This window comes from Agelaius phoeniceus, chromosome Z (genome assembly GCF_051311805.1).
Source record: "Agelaius phoeniceus isolate bAgePho1 chromosome Z, bAgePho1.hap1, whole genome shotgun sequence".
NCBI lineage: Eukaryota > Metazoa > Chordata > Aves > Passeriformes > Icteridae > Agelaius > Agelaius phoeniceus.
Window position 1 is genome coordinate 48,764,325 of NC_135303.1, and position 18,753 is coordinate 48,783,077.

General features: G+C 47.3%; 1 protein-coding gene and 1 long non-coding RNA gene across 3 annotated transcripts in view; one reads left to right on the forward strand and one right to left on the reverse strand.

The window, feature by feature from the left end:
• SLC49A3 (solute carrier family 49 member 3) overlaps positions 1-9,261 on the forward strand; it is a 26,063-nt gene extending 16,802 nt beyond the window's left edge. The window contains exons 4-10 of one of the 2 annotated variants that reach the window (XM_054652129.2): positions 115-191; positions 309-446; positions 1,008-1,124; positions 2,677-2,829; positions 4,647-4,804; positions 5,810-5,922; positions 7,360-9,261. In XM_054652129.2, coding sequence (XP_054508104.2) covers positions 115-191; positions 309-446; positions 1,008-1,124; positions 2,677-2,829; positions 4,647-4,804; positions 5,810-5,922; positions 7,360-7,514 — 911 coding nt within the window. In that variant the 3' untranslated portion in view covers positions 7,515-9,261. Of the gene's footprint in view, positions 1-114; positions 192-308; positions 447-1,007; positions 1,125-2,676; positions 2,830-4,646; positions 4,805-5,809; positions 5,923-6,725; positions 6,894-7,359 lie in introns of those variants that run through there. The other variant, XM_077171943.1, reaches the window with a different exon arrangement.
• Positions 1-18,651, reverse strand: part of LOC143692230 (uncharacterized) — a 25,420-nt gene extending 6,769 nt beyond the window's left edge. The window contains exons 1-2 of the long non-coding RNA XR_013180124.1: positions 18,416-18,651; positions 13,754-13,916 (exon numbers count right to left, since the gene is read on the reverse strand). This is a non-coding gene — a long non-coding RNA (uncharacterized LOC143692230). The remainder of the gene's footprint in view (positions 1-13,753; positions 13,917-18,415) is intronic.
• Positions 18,652-18,753: the final 102 nt, after the last annotated feature.

Below are 18,753 nucleotides of genomic sequence, written 5' to 3' on the forward strand. Positions count from 1 at the left end.
CCTTGTTCATTACAGTGCTGCACACTGCAGCTGTGATGCTGGCAGGCAGTAGGGGTGGATACCTGATTCTGACTGCTTGCATGAAAAAAATATTTCTCTTCTATTTCCTTCCAGCCAATCCCTTGGGCATTCTTATAGCAAACTTGTTGTCCCCTGCACTAGTTCCTGAAGGAAAGCACATTCCATTGATGGTAAATGAGAACTGCTTTAATCAGTCAGCTGGGTTGATTTGGGTCCAGCTGATTTATTTGTTTGGAGGTGGTGGAGCTGGAAAGACTGGTAACTTGTCTTGTCCTTCTGTTGCATAGCTGGGTATTTATGCTGTCCCAGCAGTAACAGCCTGTGCTCTAGCAACTCTGGGGATTCGTGAGAAGGTCCCACCAACGCCTCCATCAGCCAGTGCCACCAGCTCCAACTCACAGCCATTCTTCACAGGGCTCAAAATGGTAAGTGTTGCAACCTAGAGACTGCCATGCTCGAGTGAGGGATGCAGCCCTGCAAGGAGGGGATATGCTGAACAATCTGTCTACAAAAGAGACTCTGAATGCCCCTCCTCCAAACCTGCCATGGAAGCCCCTTAAAGGAGATCAGTATTCCTTCCTTCCTCAGGGAGTGGAAGCTGCTCACAGCAAAGCTGCAAGAGACACTGTCTGATCAATCACCTGTGGGCTGGCAGTCGTTCAGATAGCTCAAACAGGCAGACTTGGGCTTATCCAAGAGGACCATAAAACTTGAATCTTCTGAACAGATGTGGTAACAGTTAGGATAGCACATGGCAAAGCAAAGAAGAATTTGAGCACTGAAGACTTCCTCCCTCCCTAACATGGTCCCCATTGAAACTTGTCCTCTGGCTGAATTGCCGGGACAAAGCCACACCTTTGTCCATGATCATGGGGTTACCTTGTCAGCAATTTCAACTGAGGAGTCAGAGCCACTGACCTTCAAGTCTGCTGTCGCAGACAGGCCTTTTTCCTCCTCCACTTATTTACATTAATTTCTTTTTTTAGCTCCTGAGAAACAAGCCATACATCATCCTTGCAGTGTGTTTTGGAGGAGGAATTGGGATGTTCACCTGCTTTTCAGCTCTGCTGGAGCAGATCCTTTGTGAAAAGGGGTATTCAAATGTGAGTCTTCTTCCTTTTCTCCCCACTGTCCACATTGTCTATGATACAGTCAGATTGATATTCCCTCATAAAGGACTCAGAGCAAAATGAAGACAATTGAATATGCTGCAGTCTCATATCTTATTTGCTCATGTTATCTAATATAGATTAAGCAGTAGATTAATCCAGAACACAGTCAGACTCTTAGTATAATAGATGACCTGCATTTTCATTACTGCCCATGGCCAGGCTCCCATTTGCAAACAAAAATTTTTTCAGGAAAAAAGAATATTGTGATTTTTCTAAGCCACTCCAGAGCACTGCTTATGCAGCCTTCTGTCACCTACTCCAGAGTAGAATGGGGCCCAGGAAGGCCCTAGAGTGAAGCCGAAGACCAGCTGATGCAAGCACCTTTTCCTCTTTGGACAGATTTACATGAAGCCAGGGCAGTAGAAGAGGTCAGTGGTACTGTAACAGCCGTTTCTTCATCCTTCTCATGAAGCAGGTGCTACTTTTACAGTTCAGCACAGTATGTGCACAGCTGGGTCCTGCTGCTCTCCCCCTCCTGCTTATTAGGAGGCCCCCCCAGTTCAGGCGTTTCCTCTCAGCAGGCTGCACTTCAGTTCTGGTATATGTATTGCCATGGGGGTCCTCTTAAAACACCTCTCCAGCTGTTACATATGCACATTAACATGTCTGGCTTCTGTCCACCCCCTCTTCAGCTCCCAGATCTGATGATATCTGGCTCAGGGCTCTATAGCCAGGTCACATTTTGCACACTCCACTGGCTTTTAACTGGAAACCTCTTAAAATTTGCAGCCTTGCTTTATGTGCATCCTGATTTTGTCTCTGTGTGACTGGCTTGTCCTGGCCCTTTAGCCCAGAGAAGCTATTCCATATACCCTTTCCTTCCAGTGCCACTCAGGGTCCCAAAAATGCTTTTCCAAGTTTGTTAAAAGCTTCTCTGCTTTCTGGATTGCTGTCTGCATTTGAGTTCTTATGGAGCTCAAGAAGTGCTACAAGCAAAGGGCAATCACTGCAGGCAACAGAGCATGTACCCTATCCTAGCCACTGCTCACTGCCTCTCTAGTTAGACTTTGACTCAGCTGGTGTCTCCTCTAACATGCTTTGGGTGTCCCAGTGCAGGTCCCTGGTTAGAAAAGGGCCAGGAGGGTAATTATAGACATCAGCAGGTACCAAGGCAGTTCGGCCTGTTGTCACCAGTATGGACAAATCACCTGACTGCCCCTGGAAGAGCCCTGTGGCTCCAGGCTGGAAAATTTAATGCCAGGGACCTGCTATGGCTCTGCATCCAGCCTCCCTTGACAGGTGTACAGAGACTTGTCATCCTTTGGGAGTGCTGTTACCATGCTGCCCCCACACACTTGTAAAAGCACCTGGACTCTGTCATTTACTACTCATAGCCCTCTGATGGCCTCAGCTACTGCAATGGGCAAGGAAGCTTTTCCTACCTCAGTAAGTGAACCACTGGTAGCTGGCAGATGGGTCAGTGACATTAAAACGTCTTTCCTAACTGCTCTAGTTTCTCATTACTTGTTCTTCTGCCCTCCAGGACTTTGCTGGCCTGAATGGTGCACTGTTCACAGTCTGTGGTTTGTTGGGTGCTTTCCTGCTAGGCATGTATGTCGACCGGACAAGGAAGTTCATAGAGTCCACCAAGATCAGTTTCTGTCTGAGTGCGCTTGCCAGCATCATGTTTGCAGTGGTGAGTTCTCCCTTGCATTGTGCCATTCTCATGGGCTTATTTCTGTTGCTATCTGATTAATCATCAAGTTAAATCAAGGTCATTTGATGTCATGGTCTTTATTAAGCCCTGTGTTATGCTTTGGGATTATCTCTTTGGGCTAGGAATTTATTGTTTTAAAGAAAAACCCTTTACTGAGGATTTGACAGTCACTGTGGAGCCTGAGACAGACTGAATTGGGGTAAAGATAAATAGGCATAATTTTACTTCTCCATACTGGATCACCATTTGCTTACTGACTCCTGAGACCATTCTTTTAAAGAAAAAAAGAAAGGGAACTGCTAAGTATTTATATCACAAAAATGAACAAGAATGTCATATTCTTCCAACTCCTGCCTTTAACAGTGGTAAGTATTAGGGTTGTGACATTAGTGGGAAGGACCTAGTTATATTCTAGTTCTGAAGTAGTTCCTTGAGAGAGACAAGAGAGGCAGAAGAGGAAAACACTTGAATTCAGCCAGGAGAGGAATGCACAACCTGGAGAATTACGCCCATGAGGCCAAGTTACAAGTACTGCACTCAAGCACAGCCATTGCCAATGGGAGCCATCACACAGCAGGAATCTGATCACAACACACAGCACCACAGAGGACCCAGAATGGTGCAGGTTTCTGCTTTCCCAGCAGTCTTATCCTGTGCATTTCTCTTGTGTGATAAAAAATCCAGACTTTCACTAGAGGGTGATCACACCTTCCCTGGGACCAAGGCCCCAGAGATTGTAGTTCCATTTGGAAGAGACAGACAAATATAATGCTTTTGTCAATGTAGGACAAGGTGCCTAAAGCACACCTTGCATTTTCCCTTTTTATTTTCTGGCATTTGTTTTGAGGATGATCTGAATACAACCCAGCTTTCAGGGACTCAGGTGAAGCACTGAATAGGTAAGAGGCTATGTTGGGAGCAACAAGCAAACCTATTCCTCCTGCCCTTCCCTCCTCACCTTCATCCCATCCAGAAGAACTGTTAGTTCAAAGTGGTAGAACAAAAATCACCCATTCAAATCTGTTTGATCCCTTTGTGCTTTGAACTCTGATTCCAGACACATAGAGTTTTCCTTGACATAACGAGTTTAGCTGGGCCAGGTTTGCTGCCATCCCAGGACAGACACCTTGTGCTCCTCTCTGGAAATTTATTACATGGTGAAGGAAGGAGGTACTAGCAGCATGGCTGCAAAGTACTTTGTCTTTAGTAGCATTGGCTGAACAAGGTCATGCTCTTCCCTCTAGAGTTAGGGACAGGCTGTTCTAGGCACTAAACTAATCTCCAGGTTTTGTAAATGTTTCAGGTGGTTATTTTGTTTGCATTTTTGTTTGGATCTTTTGATGTTAAAATCCTAGTGTTACAAATGTGTGTCTGACTGATTTTCCCTATCATTGAGCTGCAGCAACCCAGAATTCTCACAAGTAATCTAATGCAAACATAATTTCCAAGATATTATGTTGCTTTGGGACAAAGGTGTGTGTTTCACTTGGCCCTAGAGAGATGTTGAACGTACTACTGGTAAGTTACTGACCAGTGAAGTTACTGTAGTACAACTACACCAGTGCTTTTCAGATAATTCTGCTGATCCTCTCCTTACTTCAGTTCAACAGACACCTCTCCATTTTGTAGCCTTCTGTTGACCTTAGAGGGCTGAAAGTAAAAAATTGTTTTCAGGAAAAGGTAGGGAATATACTGGTGAGCCACCCCCTGAGACTTTCTGCAGGTTAAAAGTTAAGAGACTTTCTGCAAAACAGTGCTGGCATTGAGATTTTGGTATTGTTTTGTTTTGCCTACAGACTTCTCGGTTCAGACATCAGGCCATCACGTTGGCCATCACCAGTTCGCTCTTTGGTTTCTTTGGTTTTGCCATCTACCCCATTGCCATGGAGCTGGCTGTGGAGTGCTCCTACCCCGTAGGAGAAGGTACATCTACAGGCCTGATTTTTGTTGCAAGGTAAGCAGGCAGATTAAATCCAATTGAAACGTGAGCTTGGGTTCCAACGCTCACACACACACGCACAGGGATGTGGGTGCAGATAGACATATCAGTGCTTGCCGTCCTGCTGAATGTCTTTCTGGTGTCTGTGCACATGCCCCTGGCAAGGGGAGCTGGCTGGCTAAGCCATGGAGTTGAAGAGCTAAATGTTTTAAAAAGGGAGGACTCTGTGGAAGAGGCCAAGAAAAGCAGTAGGGAAAATGAAGGTCTCCCTTGGTTGGCACAAAGTATGATTTAACCATGCCCAGCACCACCTGCCTCTGAAGTAGATGGGAGCTACGTGGCTAATAGAGGCACCATTCCCACAGCAGTACAGGGATGAGTCAGTTCCCAGTGCTCTGTTGAGGGACAGTGACTGTCCTTCCAGTTATCAATTTACCTGCCTAGGGCTGCCTCTGGATTTCAGCAGGAATGACTTGCTGGAGCTCTAAGCAGTGACACCAGTGATATGATGCTATGTGTTTGTGTCAGGAGGAGTGCAGCAGCAAGAAACATCAGTGAGGGGTGTCAGACACTGCCTTTGAAGGCTGTTGTCTCTTACAGGTTGTGGACTTAGTGACTGCTGCCAGCCAGCTGTGAATGAGGAGGAGGCTGAAGCCACTGCCTTTTTTATATCCTCAGTCCTGCAGTGAGAAGTGTTTCCAAGTCTCTGCCTAGTGAATATGCCTCAGGTTTTTGACACTTTTTACACTCAGGTGTAGTTCAACACCTGCTCGCCTTCAGAGGGAGTATATAGTGATCCTGCAACCCTAGCCCTCTGTCTGAAGTTGACCTGGACACCCTGTGGGACAGAAACAGTTAACCAAATGCCTGGGCCAGAGGAATCCAGCAGTAGCTTTCTCTGCTAGAAGGACCATGCTGCAGAAAGAGACATCATTCTCTTCCAGCTGGGGAAGGTGGCCCTGTCTGCAGCACTGGTACCTCAGGCAGGTAACATAACTGCATGTTGTCTTCTCCCCACAGCCAGATTGAGGGTGTGATTTTAATGATTCTTCTACAAGCTCTCACTGTCCGTGTTTCTGAGGATCCATTTTCCACCTGTGCCCTTGACCAGGATGGAGCCCTGGACTGGACAAGTAAGTATGTTCTTGGAAATTATGCTGGACACTTGGTTGCACCCCAGGTACTCCCCACTCTTCTCCAGGTCTCAGTGTGAGGAACCCTGCAAGTCTGATTCCTATTGTAGAATATCTTCTAACCCCCTTTCTGAGTCTGATGGTGCACTCCTTGCTGCTCCTGCTAAACCAATCCTGCAAGATTGAAATAGAAAGAACTCTATGGTGCCATGAATGCCACTGCTGGCTCTGGGTTAAAATTTCTCTTGCAGTCACCCTGCAGAGGCTTGAGTTTCATAAAACTGGAAAGGAGCTGTTCTGAGGGGAAGACACTGTCCATGTAGCATAACCAGGGCAGGTTTTCATATCGGAGGCCAAGGTTACAAATGCTTTGACTGAAAGCTACACCCCTTTATTTTGCACAGACAGCTGCCTGTATTTGAGCTTTTTTCTCACTTACTCCAGATTTCCCTTCCTTTCCTAGCTGGTCAGAAGAGACAGCAACTGAGATCAACAGGAGCACATAAGTGTTTTCAGTGCAGGCTAAACCCTAGTCTTGATCTCTCAGCTGGTTCATGCCACCTGGGGACACTGTAGGCAAAGGCTGACCATCACCTATTAAATATATCCTGCTTGGCTGAGCAGAAACTCCCCAGAATAAGGTCTGCTAGCTGTAAGGGATCAAGGCTTCATAATAACTGTCCCCGAAAAGCAATTTGACTGCTTCACCTATGAAAGTCCGCAATTTGCCATTTAATCAGATCAGAGCTGGATCTTGGGATTAGGTACCCATTCATATTCCTTTTGTGGTCTGATACATACAGGAAAAAAACCTGTGGAGAAGGAAATGAAGATGTTCATTTGGGACACTGGTGAAATTAGAACTACTTCCAGGCTTTGTTGCATAGTCTTTTAGATATACTTTTTCTTTCCCTTCAGAAAAGATTCTTTAAACACAAATTTGTCATCAATAAAAGTTCATGTTAAGTGTACTTTTCTACACATTGCTCTCAGATGATATTACAAGAATCTGTGTACAGCACTATCTGTGTGGAGCTGTTCCCTTGTGGAGCTCAAGTGATTTGATTCAATCTTTTTTGTAATGTTTTTCACTAGCCCCCAGGACACAAACGTGTACACTTACAGAGGGACACACACTCCTACAAGCACAGTGTCTGCTCTGATGTAAGACCTCCAGCCTGGGGGGTCATGCAGAACAGTGTTCTGGAAGTCTTCCACATTTTAAGTATATACTCTTTCTATGCCAGTGGTAGGTAAAGCAAGACTTGTCTGTTACCAAACTGGTAATGTCCCACTATGGTCTGCACCCTGTCCTCAGGGGTTGTCCTTCTTGGCAGGAGGTCAGACAGAAAGTGTTGTTTTGGGGAGTTGGCCTGTCCATTTCTGCACCCATGGGGAGTTTTGGCTTCACTGCCTAAAAGCGTATCTCTCTCACAGCTCCGGTTCTGGTGCTGGCTGGCCTCTGCAGTGGTATGGCTTGTTTCTACGTCATCTTCTTCCACACTGACTACAAGCGGCTCCATGCTGAGACAATCAGTGCTGATTTGGTCAAGGCAGAAGATGCAGTGACAGCACATGTTCCTGAGTCCTAAACAGGCCAAAAGGGGATGCCAAGGGCCAGGACTCAGACTAGTGGGCATGGACCAATCCTGAGCTGGTACACTGGGATATCTGTGTCATGTTGCACAATAAGCAAGGACTAGAGCAAATAGCACCTTTGCTGACATCTCTCAGTCTTTTGTTTATTTGGGGATCTGGGCTGTTAAGGGCTGTCCTGCCAGAAAGGTCAAAGTGGCAATGGACAACTATGCTCGCAACTAAAATTTTTAGCTGACTTGATGCAACCTAAAGAAATGCCACAGTGGAGGGTAGCATCGTATTTCAGCCATTTTTAAATTTTCATGTACGTGGATCAAGGGTGAAGGTTTCAGAAAGATGGAAGCTGTGCCTACCACAAACCCAGTGGAAAACTTCTATTTAAGGACTGTGGTACAGCATAACAACTCTTCCATTCATGTTGGAAGTAATTGTGCCTTTTAACTAAAGGACAGTAGAAGCTAGAGCATCCTTCGATTCCAGTGGGGATATGTAAGTATGTGATCTGTAATGGAAGTTTGTTACAATAAGTCACTTTCTCTTCTACAAGAAAAGAAAAGTCTTGCCTGTAGTGCTGCCTATAAAAGAAAATATCAGTAAACAGCAGAAGGTAAATACAGCAGCATTTCTCACCCCTCTGCTTCCCTGAAAAATGCTGAGACATTCAGGATTAGCTTGTTTTACTTGGGATTCTGTTTCTTCACCTCTCTTGCAATTTCAGTGGTTTAAGTTTCCACAAGAAGATGAAATTGCTGGTTTAGTATTAGACTAATGTCATGCTCTCCTATAAAGCATCACTCCTTTGGGAATGACACTGTAGTGCCTGGCATGATGGAAGCTGGCAGAAGAACTGGCATTGGTGACACTAGTGCAGGGACTTGTCATAAGTTTCTGCAGGTGACGGGCTTTGTGGAAGAGACCAAGTAAGAAACAACATCAAAAAACACCTGTTCTCTCTGCAACTGACATCTATTCTTTAGTGTTAAATGAGATGGGAAGTGACACAAAAGATCCCATTTGGAGTTCAGTTACACTGACAATTACAATGGGCACAACTGGATTTTTCATTTTACAGAACTTCCACGGCAGTGTAATGTCCTGCTTTGATTTCAGGTCTAGGTGTACTACCTGAGAAATTCTTACTTTATAACACTTACGTGGTAAAAAAAAAATGTTGGGATTTTGTGATGCTTCATGCTCAGATTCAAGGGAATCTGAGTACTTGTTGATTAAGGAACTTTGATGCAAATTGAACCTGTGAGTAAGTTCATCCAGTCCAGCTAGAAGACAGTCCCAATGCCAAGAACACACTATGCCTGAGGAACACTGTACAAAGGAGCTCTATCAGTGCCTGAATTCTCTCCCCCATTAGCAACTGGAAGGCTCTCCCTTTGTAAAACACATGTTTGCATCCTTCTAAGGAGCCTGCTTGTTCCTACAGCTCCAGCTATGCTCTCACTAGTAAGCATTGATGTTTGTCAAAAGGAGCAGGAAAGAAGTCTGAAACCAAAGTGAAACAAGATTGTTTAAACCTGTCAGAGGAATGAGATAGCTGTCTTTTGTAAAATTAGCTGGTCAGTTCTGCAGCCCTGGAACTAACACACCAAACAGATTAACGCCAAATTTACCTGCCACTTCTGAATTCCACTGTACTGGGAAGCAAGAAGCACTTGATACTTTATAATTTTATATATTTACAAATGTTTATGTTTTTTTTTAAATAAAGGGTGGTTTAAGAAAGGATTAACCTCTTCTCACTGTATCATCTTTTAAAAAGTATTTTATAGATGCAAGGGTGTGTTGGATCTGCAGCACAAAGCATAGGCCCCTGTATTTGCTAGATGTGCTTACACTGACAATCTGTGAGGTATAATCTCAGAATAATCTCAGATTCTTAAAATGACCATGTGAAATTAGCTGTAGGATAAACTATGGTTAGCTCTGTTTTGAAGGATAGGTTAAAGGAGTAAGGAGATACTGCTAGCAACTGTCTCCAAAACCTGCTGTTGCCCTGGTGAGAGAGTCTGCGTTGCACCAGCTGAGACACTATTATCTTCATCCAAGCACATAAAAGAGATGATAAAAAGGGGAGACTTTTCTGTCTACTAATGCATGAGACATAGAGATGTGTAAGGCTCTTTTTGGATTCCTGATGAGTAGTTGCTCCCTCACTCTATGGTTTGTCATACGCTGACAGTGTGCCATAAAGGTGTGATGGCACTGTCAAGCAGTGAGGCCAGACAGCTCATGCAGGTACCTGCTTTGCAGCATTAGCTGTTCCTGCTGGCTCAGCTAACTTCCCATTTTGTGTTTAGAACAAAAGAGGCTCGAGTGTCCATGCTAGTCTGTAATTACCACCACAGCTGAAGGAGACTTTCTGCTGTGTACTCTTCTCTTCAAGACTGTGTAACTGATCTATCTCACAGCTCACTTATAGATGTGCCTTTCCTTGCAAAACCTATGGAAAATGTGAAGCTGAAATCTTAGCAGAACAGAGGGATTTTGATGTTGAGGCATGGGCCAAGTATGCTGGGGACCCGTGTCCTTTCCCTGCCAAAGGAGGGGCCTTCCATGACCCCAGCAGAGACGTCTACAATTAGGTCTGTAGGTATCACTGGAAATCTGCAGAAAGCTTCCTGCAAAGGAGGTGCTGGCTGTAGTTGGGTCTCACTAGAGCCCTTCTGTTTTTGTGAAGTCAAAGCAGAGGAGATGGGACAGTCATGTCACTGGTCCCATTACAGCAGTGGATCAGAGAGAAGCCTTCTGAAACAGGCAAGGTTACACAATCTTGCTGTGACTGCAGTCTGAGGTCTGCAGTGCAGCCTCTCCCCACAGCAGTTCTGTCTGGGTGGGGACAGCAGACACCACCAGGATAGACAGGATAGATCGCAGATTGCAGGAAGAGACATGTTTCTCCTGGGGCAGGGACAGGCAGCAGACCTGTGCGCAGAACACATGCTCAGGTGGCACACCTCCTGCAGCAGGTGGCTGAGCTGCAGCAGGCAGCAAGAAGGGTGCATAACATCAGGGAGAGACTGAGAAGGTGTTAGATAGCTGGTCCCAAGCTCAGCCTGCAGTGGCTCCATAAGCCGACGACCTAACAGCCAGAAAATCTCCCTCACTAGCACATATGGAAGGCAGGGGCTGATACTGCAGAAGAATGGAAGCTTGCAAGGACCACAGATTTCCTGAAGCCTGAAGTGCCCTTGCCTTGCATATCCACTTTGTTTCCCTGTGGACTGAAGAGGAAAGACCTGTCACGTCATGAGAGGCACTGGAGCTGAGTAAGGCAGCCCCATCTGCTCCCTGTATAACAACCGGTAAGGCAGCCCCATCTGGTCCCACTTCACAGCCAGCACAACTAAGAAAAGGCATGGGGTGGTAGCAGTAGGTGACTTCTAAGAGGCTCAGAGGTACTGAGAGACCTGACACAGTCTCTGGAGAGGTGCTGCTTTCTGGAGAGTCGTAGCAGGGATGTCACTGATAGGCTGCTGAGCCTTGTACAGTCCTATGATTATTACACACTGCTGTTTCATTAATTCCCCCCTGAAAGGGAAGGTGTTTGAAAGGGCCAGTCAGGCAGGTAAATCAACAAATGGTTACAGGCTGGTACCTCAGTCCAGGTTTCGGCTTCTTGGACCACATAACTCACCTTGCGGAACTGGGTGTACTGAGGGCTCATGGGCTCTGTCTGTCAGGGAAGGGGAAGAGCATCTTCAGCCATAGGCTTGCCAGGCTGGTGAAGAGGGCTTTGAATTCAAGGTGTCAGGAGACTGGAACCTCAGTCCCTCTTAGTCCTTCCAGTCTGATGGGAAGTCAGCAAGAGATGCCCAGAGCTTGGAGCGGGTCAGGAGCAGAATACACGAAAAGTTATGAAGGAACTCCTGACATTCCAGCCAGTAAGTCTGCTTCATCAGGGACTGAACTTATGCCACAGACATCACAGGGAATGATCAAGAGGAGTTAGAGATGGGCTAAGAGGCACCACAGAGATATGGTGGGGTGGCTCCTATGACACAAGCATTGGAATGAGAGGTTACAGGCTCTTTTGAAAACAGGCAGGAGAGACGAGGAAAGAGTGTTGCTGTCTGTGCCAAGAACATGCTGAAGTGAATGGATTTCTGCCCTGGGATGGATGAGGAGCCAACTGAGAGGTCATGGATCTGGATTAAAGGCAGGGCAGGGACAGGTGATATTATAGCAGGGGCTCACTACAGGCTGCCTGACCAGGAACATTGAGCAGATGAGTCCCTCTGTAGACAGACAGGAGCAGCCTCACATTCACAAGCCAGGTCCACAGAGGGAACTTGAATCACCCTGAGTGCAGTTCAAGGGAGAATACAGCAGGACATAAGCAATCTGGGAGGTTCCTGGAACACAATGGCAATTTCCTTCTTCAAGTGATAGAGAAGAAGGAGATGTGTTAGGACCTTGTTCTCACCAAGAAGGAGAGGCTGGCAGGGAATGTAATGCCCAGGAGCAGTCTTGGCTGCAGTGACCATGAAATGGTGGAGTTTGAGATCTTCAGGGCAGTGACAAAGGTGCACAGCAAGCTCACTACCCTGGACTTCAGGACAACAGATCTTTGCTTCTTCAGCGGTGTTTAGGGATAAAGTCCTGGAGGGAAAAGCAGCCCAGGAAAGCTGGTTGATATTAAGGATCACCTTCTTCAAGCTCGGCAGCAATACACCCCAGCAAGGAGGAACTCAGGCAAAAAATGCCAGGAGGCCTACATAGATGCCAGGAACCCCTGGACAAACTCAAACACAACAAGGAAACACACAGAGGATGGAGGCAAGCACAGGTAGTCTGGGAGAAGTGCAGAGAGATTGTCTGAACCACCAGGAAATAAGTAAGGAAAGCTGGTTTTTGGCCTGGTTTTTGGTAGTGGGGGAGACTACAGAGGTGGCTTCTGTGAGAAACTGCTGGAACTTCCACTGTGTCCAGCAGAGCCAATCCCTTATGGCTCTGAAGATGAACATGTTGCTGGTCAAGGCTAGAGATGATGGTAATGCCTCTGTGATAACATCTTTAATAAGAAACCAAAACAAAGGTGGGAGCACAGTTTTAATTCCAGCCAGAGAAGTGGAGGAAATGAGAATATGTGAGGCACCAAGGTCAGTGAAGAAGAAGGGGCAGGAGCTGCTCCAGGCACTGGAGCCAAGATTTCCCTGCAGGCTGTGGGGAGACCACAGTGAAGCAGCTGTGGCCCTGCAGCCCATGAGGATCCACGGGGGATGCACAGATCCACCCACAGCCCGCGGGAGATGCCAATACCAGAGCGATTAGATCCCTGGAGGAGGCTGAGGGAGACCCAGTGGAGAGAGGGGTCCCTGATTCCAGGGTGGAGCAGCCTTAGAGAACTGTACCCCGTGGAAGAGTGACCCATGCCACAGCAGTTCTGGGAGGGACTCAGGTTGCAGCAGTTTTGGGAGGACTGCTGCTCAGAGATTTGGAGCCATGCTGGAGAAGTTAATGGAGAACTGTCTCCTGTAGGAAGGGACCCCATGGTCTCACAGGGGAAGGATTCCTCTCCCTGTGCAGCAGAAGAAAACCTCGGGTGATGAACTGACCAAAGCCTCTGTGCCCTGTCTCCCTGTGCTCTTCGTGGGAAGGAGGGAGTGGTTGGGAAAAGAAAATGTGTTTTTAAGGGCTTATATTACTTCTTATTATCTTCCTCTGATTTTGTTAGTAATAAACTCACTTTGTATCTCTAAGCTGAGCTTATTTTGCCCTTGGAGTATTTTCTTCTGGTCCTTATCTCAGCTCATGAACCCTACATTAAATTTTTCTCTCCTCTGCCCAGTTGTAGCAGAGGAGGGTGAGTGAGTGGCTTTCATGGGTGCCTGGCACTTGGCACCCACGGTGTCAAACCATGACAAGTCCTCATAGACATAAATCTGGGCAGGGACAACAAGGGCAGCAAGAAATTATTCTATAGGTATTCTGTATAGGTACTGTAGCTAGGCTGTCTCAGTCACTGTCAAGTAACACCTGTTTTGGCATTGGCAAAGGCATGGTGACAGACACATTGCTGGGGATGGTCCTGATGTGAGAAGGAGGCTGGACTGAAAATGTCCTGCCAGCAGCACAGCTGTAAGTCCCCAGTGAGATGAAGAAAGCAAGTGGGTAGTAAGTACCTCAAATCCCCTCTAGTAATTCAAGCACCATGGGACCTAGACTTTCAGGATCATTATTTACAGTTTCCAAATGATGTCAAGTAGTTAAAACATACCACATGTTCTGTAGAGGATATCTAGTTGCATGTTCCCCACCATCAGGTACAAAACTTCACAGACTATCTTTAGGTAGGTCAGGGTTGGGCACTATTGGGTCCAGTTGCATTCTGCAAGAGTCCTCGTGTCTCACACCTTCCATACATCTTGACTTTGAGAAATCTGCAACACAGTTAGGGAGTTGCGTAACCAAAGCAAAAGTTTTAGTTACCCATGAATTATAAAGACACTGATCAAGACATAAGAAATATCAAATTTTCTTAAATATATGTGTAACTATACTCAACTACTCTTCTGCAAGCAGTGTTCAAGAACTTTTTAATACTCTGATGGCACAGCCAGACACACTTTGTGGTTAAGTATGTGAACCATGTAATCAGTGAAGGGGCAAAGTAGGATTCAGATTCAGAATAAAGGTTTTCGAGTAGCTAAATGTTGCTAGAAAGTGAGCACAAGACACTGGAAATAAGAAACATTCTAAATACACAGTAGCAAAAGCAAACCAATATAAACAGTGTGAGGAACGGAGGAGACCTCCATCCCATTTTGGGAAAGAGCATACAAGAAGCTAGACACAAAAATGGAGGAAAATCAGAAGTCATAAGACAAGCTTACTTTAACCTCTCTCCTCAAAGTGCTTTTGTGACTTAGCACCATTCCCTCCATGACTAGAAGCCACTCAGGACCACAGGCAGCAATGCTAAGGAGGTGGCATCTGCTACATGGTACTCATAGTTTACTGAGCACTGAGCTACACAGGGTGGGAAATGAAGATATGATGAACAGCATGCAAGAATGAATCATTAGCAAGAAATGTGTTGTTACAGAATAGATCTGCAATTCCCCAGCTGATAGATAAATACACATATATTTAGATATCAGTCATGGTTTGGGTTGCTTTGTTGACTCCAAGCCTTCCTCCACAGGTCTCTGTGCCACTTCCCTTTGCAGGCTCCTGCAGGACAGATTCTCAGAAAAGTTTGAGAAACCTGACAGCCTTCATTGAGCCTTGTCTGGCACTGAGGAAACACAGAGGAAAAGAAGCTATATGAGATGCTGCTGTACCTATCATGCAACCTCATCTTAACCCACTTTTTCCTTGCCAAGCAAGTTGTGAGTGGAAAAGGGGAGGTCCCACTCAGGGGCTGTTGTTTCTGGAAGCATGCAGTATGCAAAGGAGAGACATGGAAGGGCAGAGGAAGCACTGATGGCAGTGCTTGGAGTCAGCAGGGACAAGACAAAAGCACTCAGGCTGCTTAGGTCAGCTAGGGTATTGACAGAGGCAAGCTTCATTCTACCAGTGTCACCTGGGATGAGTGGGCTGTCCACCCTGCAACAGGGCAGAGTCTTCAGTTGGGCAGAGGGGCTCTGCTTCCCAAAGACATCTTCATCTCTGAGGTGCTAATTGCACATGGATTCAGGAGCTTACAAGGGTCTTGAAGGTGTCCTCAGCTTCCTGACTAGTCCCACCAGCAAGCCTGCAAAGGAGCTGGGGAGTCAATCTGAAGCTGTTCCTCTGCTGACAGTCACCAACACTTCTCCGGGTTCCCCCATGCTGTCACAATGGTCAAAGCTCCTGTGGCTAAAGCAGCAGCCCCTCCATATGGATGGGCAGCCCTTGTATGCACACTGCTTTGTCTCTTCCCTCCCTTCCTTGTCCAGCAGTCTTCACTCCCATGGAGCCTTCTTGCCCACAGTGAGGGAAGACAGCACTTCCTACCTGTTCTGACTTGGTGCTTATTGTTTGTACCAGGAACACAGACTGTGCATGCACAGCACAATCCTGTTGATCCTCCAGATGTGGAAGGAATGGGGGATGATAATGCAACTCAGGGAATTCATGGCCTGGCCTCCCCCCAAATAAGTGTTCCTCCTCCACTTGGAGGAGAAAGAAAAGAACATAGAATTGAGAAAGTTACACATCCAAAAATCAAATAGTTGAAGCATAAGCATTCCTTGCCTAAGTCTATCACTTTGACACTCCACAGTAATTTCAAGATCTTTTTGTAGTTGCCTGTGGGCAAGAGAGAGCGTCCCAAAGGCTTTTATTAAGCCAACAGCATTGCTGCCACAGCCAGAAAGGAATGACATGCAAAGCTGTTGCTGGTTAGTGGTATTGCTCTCAGCACTTGGCCCCATCTGCCTGGACAGCTGGGAGCAGGCCAGCTATGTACTGCCTCTCTGCTTCTGCTAAGAGTGCCTTCTGCAGTGGGCTGGGAGCAAGCCTGAGTGCCCTCTCTGCAAGAGGAGGGTGACCTCTGTCCTGTACTCGGTGTGGAGGGATGACAGCTTTGAGGAGCATGTCATTCCAGCCCACAGGACACCATAGGACATGTTCCACCTGAGAGGAGGAGGTCCCAGGTACCCAGCTGCTCCCCCATCTGCACAGCCCTACAACAAACACCCTGGCCATCAGTGGGAAGACAGCCACCTCCAGTGGCTGAAGGTGAGTACAGCAAATGGAACTGCAACATGTGTGAAGTTGTACTCACTGGCAAGTGCCTTCATTTAAAGAGAAATTTGAAAAACAAAACAAAACAAACAAACAAAAAACGACAAAAATCCCAAATAAATCTAACACAAAAATAATGGACTCTGCTCCAGGTTTGCATTTCTGCAGTTGATCCCAGGGCAGATGTTTCCAGCCAGGGAGACTCCACAGTCAGCCCATGCCCCACCACTCAACCTCGCAAATCCTCCTCCTCAGTGCACCCTGTGCCCCACATCCCAGGGCTCTGCTCTCCTGCCAGCTTGCGCTGCCCACTGCAGCCTCACTATGGCAGTGCCCAAATCCCTCCTCCTGCCCAGAGTCACGACTTGCTGATCCTCTCTGAGTCAATCCAGGGTTGTACCCTGTCAAGGCAGGAGCCCCAGGAAATTCAGCAAGGGGAAGTCCGAAGTGCTGTCCCTGCTTGCAGTGAAAGACAAGTGGGTGAGTGTTCAGAACAGGTAAATGAGAAAAGAAAGGCCCAAATGATGAATATAATTTATTCAAGCCTTTGTTAACCTTTCATTTTCTTGGCTGGTGAATAAAACTGTAGTGGGTGCAGAGGCAGAGGAGCTGTCCTGGAGGAACCAGGCATTGTACAAAATCCTTTGGTGTGAAGCTAGCACCTTACTTACAGAAAAGTTGCAAAGAACCTGCCAGGTATTTGCAAAACTTTATGGCCATTATGAGTCTATTTTGCAGGAAAGCAGCACACCTCTGTGTTTAAAGCAGTCCTTTCAGACAATCCCCCTTGTAGAAAAGAACTCAAATTTTGGGTGCTTTGAGTAGAATTGGGCAGGGTACGGAATCTTGTGGAGGCAGCAGGAGCTATGGCACATCACGGTATATCTGGGGTTTGGTGAGACATCTATGGAACCTTTGGCATGGCCCTGGAGAAGTCTGAGAAAGTCTTCAGAGGGTTTAGGGTTCAGGTTGTTTGTGGACATTTTAGATGAGTCTTTGGGGGCAGCTGGATGTGATTTCAGATGTATTCCTGGCTCAAAAAAAAAGGTTTCAGGGTGTTTAGTGGTTGCAGCCCTGGACACAGGGTATAGGAACTTTTGGGGGTCATAGACAAGCTAGTAGTTTCTTTGGTTGCTCCTGGAAGGGACTTATGGATGTTCTGTGGACTACAAAAAAGATTTATGGGGTGTTTATAGGAAATTACAGTTTATGGGTGTTTGAAGAAGGACTTTCAGTGGTTCAGAAGCAGGGGTTGGGAACTTTGGGGTCTGCAAGGCAGGTTTGGGGGGTTTTGAGGGTACTTGGTTAGGGTTTGCAGGTATTCATGACACCTAGATGACATTCTCCAGGACCCATTCAGAGGATCATTCAGATGTATTTGGACACCTTGAAAGGAGTTTTGGGAGTGTAGTCTGACAGGATTGGAGAATACCAGAGATACTCAGGTAGGCTGTGGGGATAAGTGGAGGTACCCTGGAGCCGGACTTAAGAGGGTTTTGAGCTGCTGGCATGGGGATGGGGGTGTTTGGGAACATTTAGGTAGGGTCGAGGGAAACTGCTGAGCAAGGTTCAGAGGGAGGAGACTAGAGCAGGGTTTGGGATGTTTGGGGGCCCTAGGACAACTCAGGCATCCTTGGGTTTAGTCAGGCAGGGATTTGGGGTCCTGAAGCTATTGCATCCAAAGAAGGGCTACAAAGATGATTGAAGAGCTTTGAGGAGAGGCCATATGAGCAGTGCCTGAGGCACTTGATCTATTCAGCTTGGAGGAGACTGAAGGAAAACCTCATCCCATTCTTCAGCTTTCTCGTGAGAGGAGGTGGAGGGCAGGCACTGATCTCCCTGGTGATCAGTGACAGAGGGTGTTTGGGCACTGAAATAGGCTCTGCAGGGAAGTAGTCACAGCACCAAGCCCGACAGAGTTCAAGAAGAATTTGGACACTACTCTCAGGCCCATGGTGTGATTCTCTGGGATAGCACTCTGCAGGACCTGGAGCTCGGCTGGATGATCCTTGTGGGTCCCTTCCAACTCAGAACATTTTGTGTTTCTGTGATTATGTGAGGCTGAGTCTTGGGGGCCTCAAGCAGAGCTCTTGTTGTTTGAGGCTATGGGGCTGGTTCAGGCTTTCCTGGGGGGCACTAGAGTGGGTTTGCGTGTGTCCAGCGATAACCAAGAGCCCCGAGTTAGTGTAGGGAGCCTTTTTAAACTCACCTGAGCGCGGGTGTGGCGATGGGCTGGCTCAACGCTGCAGGGACACGCTCCGGGCCAGTCTTTGCCGCTGCCCGGCTCCCGCCAGCAGAGGACATCCCGCCCCCGTCCCTCAGCCCTCAGCGCGCTCCCGCCGCAGCAGCGCCGCCTTCCCACGCTGCCTCAGGCCATGCCCACCCTCAGGGGGTGCCGGCGGCCGCCGCGGAGGAGCAGCGGAGCGGCGCGGCCGTGCCGGGAACAGCGCGGGGAGGCGGAGGCCCCGCCGCAGCGGGCAGCGCGCAGGGCCGCGCACATGGCCCCGGCGTGCCCGCGGCTCCGCAGGCCGCGCTCATGGCCCCGGC